Source organism: Crocodylus porosus, unplaced genomic scaffold (assembly GCF_001723895.1).
Source record: "Crocodylus porosus isolate Cpor-Errol unplaced genomic scaffold, CroPor_comp1, whole genome shotgun sequence".
Classification (NCBI taxonomy): domain Eukaryota; kingdom Metazoa; phylum Chordata; order Crocodylia; family Crocodylidae; genus Crocodylus; species Crocodylus porosus.
The window spans coordinates 78,079,112-78,089,111 of NW_017728943.1; the positions used below are offsets into that span (position 1 = coordinate 78,079,112).

At 43.3% G+C, this 10,000-nt stretch overlaps 1 protein-coding gene across 3 annotated transcripts in view; it reads right to left on the reverse strand.

Moving 5' to 3' along the window:
* Positions 1 to 321: 321 nt before the first annotated feature.
* Positions 322 to 10,000, reverse strand: part of DAAM2 (dishevelled associated activator of morphogenesis 2) — a 276,677-nt gene continuing 266,998 nt past the window's right edge. For all 3 annotated transcript variants that reach the window (XM_019549617.1, XM_019549615.1, XM_019549616.1), the window contains one exon: positions 322 to 7,894. In XM_019549617.1, coding sequence (XP_019405162.1) covers positions 7,679 to 7,894 — 216 coding nt within the window. In that variant the 3' untranslated portion in view covers positions 322 to 7,678. The remainder of the gene's footprint in view (positions 7,895 to 10,000) is intronic.

The following is a 10,000-nucleotide window of genomic DNA, read 5'->3' on the forward strand; positions in this document are numbered from 1 at the left end:
TAGCTCTCTGCAGGGTGAGTGTACAGCCAATCAGTTGCAGATCTGTATTTCAAGGATGTGCTCAGCCAACAAAGCTGTTTCCGCTCATGCACCATGGGAGGCTTATATGCAAACAAACAGAGCAGCTGTGTGCATTTCATTTGAATAATAGTATGATTGAATAATGGTGTTTAACAAAGAGTAGCAGCAAAAACTGAGGGCAGAGGGGAGCTTCTTTAGAAGACTACCCCCACTCTGTCATTGATTAATTGGGCCTTGGTCATGCCCAGCAAAACTCCTGGAAAAAAGAATCAGTGATAAAATAAAATCACAGAAACACAGTGGGGTGCAATATATCTTTTATTTTTTTATTTTTTTTTAGTATTACAGCATATTCTTATAAAAAGGTGCAGATAAAAAGGACACTACAGGATTTGTACATTTAATTCATTTATAGTCTTAAATTGACCAAGAAATGAGGATACACCAAGGCATTACAGCAGCACAGCCTCACACAACCCTCCATGTGTGGGGAGCATCCTGCTTTCTAACTGAGCGTGTGGGAGGCTCTCAAAGTGGATAGCAAGTTTCAAGCTAAGTCAACCCCGAAGGAATGACAAGATCCTAAAAGGAGGAAGCATTCACCCATCCCGCTTCGTAAACTCCTGACATTTCATTTCAGAATTGTAAGCAATTTTAGAAAGTTTTTTTAAGAGTTGAAGTAGAAGGATGTGTGATAGGCTGGGCATACAGGGTTTCAAAGATTAGCAATGTGGCTGCTGGCATAAACCTGTCTCACAATGTCCTTCATGAGATCAGTGGAACATCTTATGGGTAACTCACCCTATGAGATTATGGTGAGGTTAGGGTGAGATCCTACTCTGAGTTACATGGGTATAAAACCAGAGATAACTGTACTGACTACACTGGAGTTGATCTAGATTATCAGTAACAGAGACAAAGCTGGCCTTAGAGATTTGTTGGGCATTCCTTCAGCAGTACATGCATTATGGCAGTGCTATCAGGTTTGCTCTGGAGAATTTTCAATAGATCATTATTACAAAAAAAAAGCAAATGGGAACAAGACACCATAGCCCTGTTTTAGGCTGACAAACACAATCTGCTCTGAGAGTTATATTGAGCAAAATTTGGCCAACTTTGTTTTTTTGTCATCATCCTCCCAAGGATTAAGTGACTTTTAATTTCTATATTTGCACATGGTCAGCTGTCTATGGCCACCCTAGACTGAATGCACCTGGTCTTACCTGATACTTGGGTACAAGCCAAGAAGTTGGGATCAAGTACTCGGTTAGTGTCAGCCCACAGAAACCAAATGAGTCGAAAGCCTTCATTCAGCCTCACTGATGTTGAGCCAATGAAGTGGAATAGAAAAAAAAAATCAAACTGCACATTGGACTCAATAGGTGCCTAGAATCAATTCATAGCAGAAGCTGTCTGTTTCTGCAGAATTTAGATTTTTATTTTTTAAATAGTCCTTATGGAAAGAAAACCTTGTAAATGTAGAAGAAAAGGAAATGCTGCCTCCTTGAGTCTGCAGATAAGAAGGAACAATAGCTTTAAAGGGTGAGAACTGTTCCAGTTCAATCTTAGCAATATGTTAACTCCAATAAGAACATAAAGAATAGTCTTGCTTTTGTAGAAATATTCAACTCCTTTCAGATTATAGGCAGAATTTGGGAATGCGAGGTGAATGCTAGTAGCTTTTTACTCCTCTGTCCCACTACTCTGAGTCATGATTGGGATAAAGTAAAAAATGTGCAATAAAACATCATCTGTATTGGTTTTAGAGATGACTGAAAAAAACATCACTGGGGACAGCCCACGCTTTTGGGGCAGCACGTTTCCCCCACCAATGCTGACTACACACAACCCCTGGCCTACCACAGCCTCTCCTGGAATAGTCAAACCAACTGTCTAGCCGGTGTAATGCCCTGGCACAGTCTCAATAGTCCTTTGCTGCAAGGCAGTGTATACATACAGACATAGCAAACTAAAATAAGGCAAAATAAATAGAGGTGTCAGATTTACAAGTTCCCCTTAGAGATTCCTAAACCTTAATTATTTTTTAAACATTTAACCAATAATAATAATACTAATACTAATAAACCCAACCCAGAAACAAAACTGCATACATCATGTACATCATGAACTGTAGAACTGATCTCCATTCCCCTCAAAGACATTTCTCCCATAGCCTCTCCCCATATAATCCAGCTCAAAGCATAAGCTTTCCTGAAAAAGAGGAAAGATTCATCCAAAGAAGCTAACCCTAACAGAAATGTCCATCCCACACCTTTCCAGTAGGGCACCTCACCATCCTTCTCCCTTCCTCAGACACCATGAACACATTACAGAAATGCTTTTAAAAGGACACCCAAGTTGTCTTCCCCTTTGGGAAGTCTCTCACCCCAAAGCACTAGTCCTGCTGTTGCTGTTACAGGGATTTGGTGCTCAAAGCTTTTGTCTCCTGCAGGACAGGAGATGGCCTTTGTGCTCTTATGTCCTGGAGCAGCTTTAATGTCATTTTACCTTGTCTCTGGAAATTCTGCTTGTGATTGATGAGAACAGTGATGCGCATAGAAGACAGAGAAGAGGGGTGAACTGACCAAGCACTTATGTTAGCATCTCTTCTATGGTCACCCTGATACAATCTGCTAAACTCCAGTGGGTCATCCAGATGTAAGCAAAGGAAATCTTTGAGCCAGACTGGGAGGCAAAGAACTTAACATGGTCCTGTAGCAGAGAGGCTCTGGACGGACTTGCCACAAGGGAAGTGAGGCAATGTTATTCTGATTTGGATTAAAAAAATCCTGTCATGCATCCACATAAGCTCTGCTAGCAGGAAGAAGTGAATTGGTAGATCTCCCCAGCCAGGGCTCTATTATGCCAGTCGACTTCATCACCTGGGCTGAGAGGTCACAGCTGCCTGTTGGCAAGTTAGTTACCAGCTATGTTGTGCCACTGCTCCATAGTTCCTGCTTCCTGGGATCACTGTGAGCATTTATACGAGTATGATCTTGGAATTAGCCACATCTCTTCACTCGTTGGACTCTTTTGTTCCCCTGTCCACATTACCTTATATACAGGCTTCCCACCACTTTTCTTTCCCTGGGGCTCATTGGTGCAGAAGCAGCCTATTGTTAGCATCTCACTAGGGGTGGCAAAAAGGCTTTTGGGAAAGTGGCTAACAGGATCTTCATATCTAGCCAAAGATGCCAAGCTCACTGCAGGAGGCACCAAGTTACAAGGAGGTGGCTGTGCCAAAAAACAAGATTGCTTCAAAGTGGAGGGTGCTGGCCACCCCCAAGTCAAAGCTATACTCGTTTCCTCCACAAGGAGAAAACATCAATATCATTTTTCCAGGGAAGTGTTTTCTTGATTCATTGTATCCATCAAATGAATGAGCTATACATCCTATAGGCGTTGCTAATACTCCTCTTTGTTGCTGCTGGTTTCAGCCTATTAACTACCAGTGAATGCAAGGAAACAAGGAGATACATATCTACGCAGATGCTGCTCCCTATCTTCTTTCCAACCAGGATGCACCTGAAGAGCTGGGTACACCCTGCAAAGATTCTTGCCCAATTAGAGAGTGAAGTTAGAAAGGCCGCACAGAACAGGGGCTGGAGAGTAACCGAACAAGTTGGCAAAGAGGATTTTGAGTCTTAGATCTGGGTAGAGGACAAAAGAGATATTGCAGGTCTTGCTGGCTCCCTAGCAAGTGTAACATGCCTTGGTGACACTGAAGCTCTGCCTGTTTTGGGGAGCTCTTACCTCACTGTATCACGGCACAGCTCCATCAGTGCTAGCTCTAGCAGCAGTGCCAGTGCAGCTGGGTAAATCTTAGTATAGGCAGCAAATGAGAGGAATTAGAAATACGAAATGCATCAGTCTTTGTGCCAGTCATCACTGAAGATATTCTGCATGTTGTTGGGGCACTATTAGGACAAAACCTTATTCGACTGAGGACAGGGAACAAGGTGTTTATCTTTCCTTACCTGCTCATTGACTGCACTGGGCTGTGTGGGGATGATGTGGAGAAGATGTACAGCTAGCACACTTCTGGATCTAGAATCAGACAGGAACTTGGATCCAGTGGGCACGTCTATATATGCACCCAACTGCGCAGTAACTGCCATTACTGTCCAGTCCCAGCGGCACATGGGTTGTTTCCGACCCTACTGCACAACAGCAACGAGCTACTGTGTAGTAGCATCGGTGTCATGGTTCATGCCCTACATCACTGTAGCAATGAGTTATGTCACTGTAGGCTTGCTGCTATGATGTGCCCAGCAATATTAGAAGGCAAGTTCCAGAGTAGAGTTAGCTGCTCCCTAACTTCCTTGTGGAAAGACACCCTTCATGCTGAGGACATGTTAACAGGCCTCATTACTTTCTGCTACCTATTCATACCAGAAAATACTGCCAGTCTTTACTGACTCAAGGCAGTAATAACCAACTCCATCTCAGAGCCTTCTTCAAGAACACTGACCACAGAGTTCATGGTCAGAAAAGAGGAGTTAACAGTCCAAAGACTGCTTAGGCATGGAGAAAGCAGCCATGAGCAAGCATCAGAAACTCAATTAAAAGGTTGTGATTCCTGACTGCAGAGAAAAATGAGAAGTGGACAGAGAAAAAGTATATGGAGAGCTTTTCAATCAGCTACAATAATGTAGATCTACAGTTCATCCCAGGTCAGGGCTTATGGCCCTTGTGTTTCGTGTGCTCATCTGGGAGTTAGCAAGATTTCAAAAGTTGTCTTCAGCTCTCTCAACATAGCCTGTAGCATCCAGAATCACGACAGAGGTCTCTGCATCACCTTGGGCTGGGCTGTTCCCATAACCTCCCTGGCTCTGCTTTTGCTACATTCACGGCTCAACAAGGTGAACTACAGTTTCAGAAAGTCTCACATAAGCCTGGGGTGACAATCACAGGATGTGGGGATGCCTTCTTGTAGTTTCAAGGTTCTTTGCCTGGGCTGGATCTTCTTTGATACCACAACCACTTCTTTCTAAAACGGGTTAGTCTTGGACTGGAGGCCAAGCAGATGCAACTCCAAAGAAGCCACAGAGTCAGATATTCTTCCACCAGGGCTGAAATCTGACTCCATGGTGCTAAACCTGAATTCCCGGGTGGGTCCAAAAGCCAGAGAGATAAAACAGGAGCAAAATCCCAATATTTATAATCCTTAATCTCTAAACTCTAAGGAAGAGATTTTCTTTTAAATCAAAAACTAAACTCAACTGTACACCAATTTGGCACACATTATTACTGTCTCATATGGCTTACAATGTGTAGGTTATATGGCATGCTTTAAAAAAGGGGGCTGGGATATAGTACATCTCTAGTTTGGACAGCAGCAAGGAGCTTATTAATATCTTTTACAAAAGATTTTTTTTTAAATCTATTTTGTAATTTAAAATAAAAATTGCTTATAAAAGGAGGGCTTTTTTCCTTAAAATTCCCCAAACCTGTATGAAAATACAAAGTCTCTCATCTAAAAGGTGCTTAAGTCTGCTGCAATGGGAATTTCTGCTAACTGCTAACCCCAGACAGGCAGGGGAATTATAATGGAGGAGAATGCACCCAGCTCTTGTAAGATACCAGCTCTTTACCACGAGTAGTAGACAAAGGCGCGGCAGACTGGAATGTCTAAATGAAGGAAATTCTGGGGCGGGAGACTCAAAATACAGTAAACAATAAAACACTACAGTTTAACATTTTTCTTTTTGCTTATCTCCATAGTTTATATAATTATTTAACTTGCAAGAAAACCACCACAGCTGGTTTCCACAATATTGTTTGAGCGTAATACTGATTGGGCAGCGTGCATGGGGCAGGAAGTTCTGTTCTGCTGACTCAGTGCAGAGTCTGAGATTAAATGACATTCAGAGAAGAATCAAACCAAGAGTGAATAAAGTGACGAATGGAGCCTTTTTTTCTTTTCTTTTTTTTTTTTTTCTTTTTAACTTCCATTGGATTCTTTCAAATTTCCTGCTGTTTGCTTTGGACATGTGTTTTGCCAAGAGCATGTCCCCCTCTAATCTAGGATGCTTGCATGTAGTATCTAGATTCCACACGTTTCTTTCTTTCTTTTCTTCTTTCTCTCTCTAGCAAGATAACCAAAAGTTCATTTAAGGAAGGCTGGATGAAAGAAACTGCAACAACCCGCACAATCTAGATTTGCCGCTAGAACCATGAAGGTGCACAGAAATATGAACACAACAGTAGGCTTCTTTCTTGGGCTTTTTAGGCTGTGTGCTTCACATGTTTTTTAATTTAAAAATATTTCCTATTAATTAATTAATTGTAATCTCCAAAGGCCTCTGGGTCCATTTGACTCTGTACCCTCCTACTTAACATCTGCTTTGTTTATCGCTTCCTATGTTCACTCATCATCAGTAATCCCTCCCGAAGTGGAAAAGACACTGGGCAAACATGGATATCTTTGACATATATTATTAGGTTATGTGACTCTCAAGGGGGGTTGCAGAGAAAGCCAGGCTGTTAGATGCAAGCTCTCGTTCTTCCCAGTATAGTTGTAGCTAGCTACATCTGTAGCTCGCATCAAATGGAAAACAATCTCTTTTCTCCTGCCAGGGACCTCATTTGATATATTTATTTATAATCTTACGAGGATGCCAGACAATTCCCAATTTCCATGTGGATGAACTAAGAAATTGATGCGAAAACAAGTGAAATGACAAGTACTGGATGGATATTTTCTGCCCACTATCTGGCAATGGCCACTGGCCCTAGGAGTGTCTGGATCTGTCCCCATCCAGCAGTGGCTTCGTTTTCTAGATTCCCATGTGGAGTTCCTTTTCTAGAACACTTGCTTCTCTCCTTCTCCCAACTTCTCATAGTCTAGAACATCCTTAAGCCTCAAAATCTTGAGCAGCTTCCAGCCAATGGCCTTTTAGCAAAAGAATCTGGATGAGTTTTATGAATGGTTACTCTAGCCATTCCAATCAAGGAATTTCAAGCCAGGATTCCTCCATCTTGCTTCTGAAAATTCTCTCTCCCCTTTGAGAATCACTTGCTTTGGATATTAATGGCCACCAAAAAAAAATAATAATAAAAAATAAAAAAAATATATATATATGTACACAGTACATGAGATCTAAAGCATTTTTCTGGCTCTAGTGAATGGCTTGTTATAAATCCAGTTCTAGAACAAAACTGCAAAACTCTAGAACCACTCCATGACAAGCTCCCAAAGGGTGATCCAGATCTTGAAGAAGCAGCAGGCAGATTCAGAGCCAGCCTGAGTCTTGATGATTCTCAATGGGATGGAGAACAGAGCTATTTTTTCCTTTGGCACACAGCAAACCACCCTCCCCGAGCTGCTAAGCAGTCCCCAAGGGCCCAAGTACTTCCTGTCATCTCCACTGGGCCTTTGTTGTGGTTGGAGGCAGAACTCCCAGAAGCAAATCTGTCGGCTCCGAACTGCCCAGTCAAAACCCCTCCTGGCTCCAGGGAGGCACTTTTACAAATGAAGAGCACAGAGGAGGGAAGGGAAGAAAGCTGATCATGAGAAGGTACCATCTATAGCTGCAGGCTGGATATTCATTGGGGCAGCTGTCAGCCAAATGCCATCATACCCATTCACCTTCCTTGTACTGCTCTTCGTCATCATCTTTTGGCTGATTATTTTTCTTCCTCTTTTCCTTTACAGTTAATAATTTAGCTTTGTCACTGCCCGCTCCCGGCTCGTCTCCAAGGCCTGGTTCCCTGAACGCTTGCGGTTGCGCTTCAGCTTGGATAAGTCTTTGTCAAAGACCTCGCCTGACCTCAGGGCTGATACCAAGTCATCAAACTCTCCACTCTCCTCAGAGATGCTGCCAGCCTTCGCTTTCTTTTGTCGTCTTTCTTTCTCCCTTTGCTCTTTCAGCTGTTGAGAAAGATACATAGATTTAGGCTTCTCAGCCGGTGGAGAGAATATTACATTATTAAGAAGTACAGTTATAAAAGCACTAAGGGAAGAGTCCATTTCACCTTTCAGGCATCTATAGAAGTACTTATGTATCTAATATCCCATGTAATTCTATTCCATTTTGCTCAAGCCTCTGAAAAATAATTAACACCAAAGATGGGTGGGCTCCCTTCTTCCTCACTGATTTTTGTGACTCGAGTCTTACAGATAAAATGAAAGCATACTACCAAAGGCAGATGCATTAGCATTTTTATGGTGACTCAAGCAAAAGGGGGATAAGATTTAAATATGAGACTTAGAAGCCTAAAGTGACACTATGATGTCTAGTAGGCAGAATATGATCTGTCCCTAAAATACCACAGGGATTGGCATGGTGTGAAAAAAAACAGATTAGTGAGGCTTCAGTCAAATTAACACAATCCCACAGGAGAGATGGAGGCATACTAGATGACCTTGTGAGGTCCCTTCCAGCCCTACTTTCCTATGATCCTATAAGAGACCCCCCATGACCCCACTTCCTAAGGGGTGGACATGTGCAAATATGTGTGTATGTATGTGTGTTTCTGAGCAAGAAAGGTAGGAAGTGCTAGGACAAGGAGTTGGTAGAGCCTTGTGTCAATCCCATCAACCCATATGCAGAACCCAGCATAAAAGGGGAAGTAATTGTCAGGGATGTAAATTAGTTCACCTGTGAAGGAAAGGAAAATACAAATTAGGAAGTATGGGTTGGATGAATGGACTGTAAGGTGGATAGAAAAATGGCTGGATTGTCAGATTCAAAGGATAATAATCAATGGCTCGATATCTAGTTGGCAGCCAGGATCAAATGGAGTGGGCCCAGAGGTCAGTCCTGGAGCCAGTTTTGTTCAATATCTTTATCAACGACCTGGAAGATAGGATGGAGTGCACCCTCATCAAGTTTGCAGACAACACCAAGCTGGAGGGGGTAGCAGATATCCTGAAAGGTAAGGCTAGGATTAAGAGTGACCTAGACAAATTGGAGGATTGGACCAAAATAAATCTCACAAGATTCAATAAAGACAAGTGCAAAGTCCTGCACTGAGGAGGGAACAATCCCATGTACCAGTGCAGGCTGGGGACTAATTGGTTAAGCAGCAGCTCTGCAAAAAAGACCTGGGGTTACAGTGGACAATAAGCTGACTGTGTGCACTCTTGTTGCAAAGAAGGCTAACAGCATACTGGGCTGTATTTGTAGGAGCACTGCCAGCAGGCTGAAGAAGGTGATTCTTCCCCTCTATTCAGCACTGGTGAGGACACATCTGGACTACTGTGTCCAGTTTTAGGCTCCCACTACAGAAAGGATGTGGAAAAATTGGAGAGTCCAGTGGAGGGGACCGAAATGGTTAGGAGGCTGGGGGACATGAGTTCAGAGGAGAGGCTGAGAGAACTGAGTTTATTTATTCTGGAGAAGAGAAGACTGAGCGGGGTTTAATAGCAGCCCCCTGAAGGGGGGTTACAAAGAGGATGGAGCTGGAGTGTTCTCAGTGGTCACAGATGACAGAACAAGAAGTGACAGTCTCAAGTTGCAGCAAAGGAAGTTTAAGTTAGATGTTAGGAAAAATTATCTCACTAGCAGGGCAGTAAAACACTGAAACAGGTTACCCAGGGAGGTTGTAGAATCTCAAGCCTTGAAGGTTTTCAAGATCCAGCTAGAAAAACCTTGGCTGGGATGTTGTAGTTTGGGATAGGCCTACTTTGAGCAGGGGATTGGACTAGATGATCTCCTGAGGTCCCTTCCAACCCTAATTTTCTATGGGCACCTATACATGAGTGCAGAGGCTGCTCCAACATGCTGGAATTCCAGTATGTCGGACCAGACTCAATTACATAGCCCCCCCAGGCCTCCCAGTATTGCCCTTGCTAGTGGGAGGGGCACGTCTCTCTGCTGCCTTTCCCTCAGGAGCCCCACGCAGAGTGCCCTGAGCAGGGGTGGCACTAGGGAGGGCTTAGGAAGTTATGGCCACCCCAAAATTCCCTGTAGCACCCCCCCCATGGTCACCCATCCCAGTGCCACCACCCACCCTGTGCAGCTGAGCCTGCCCC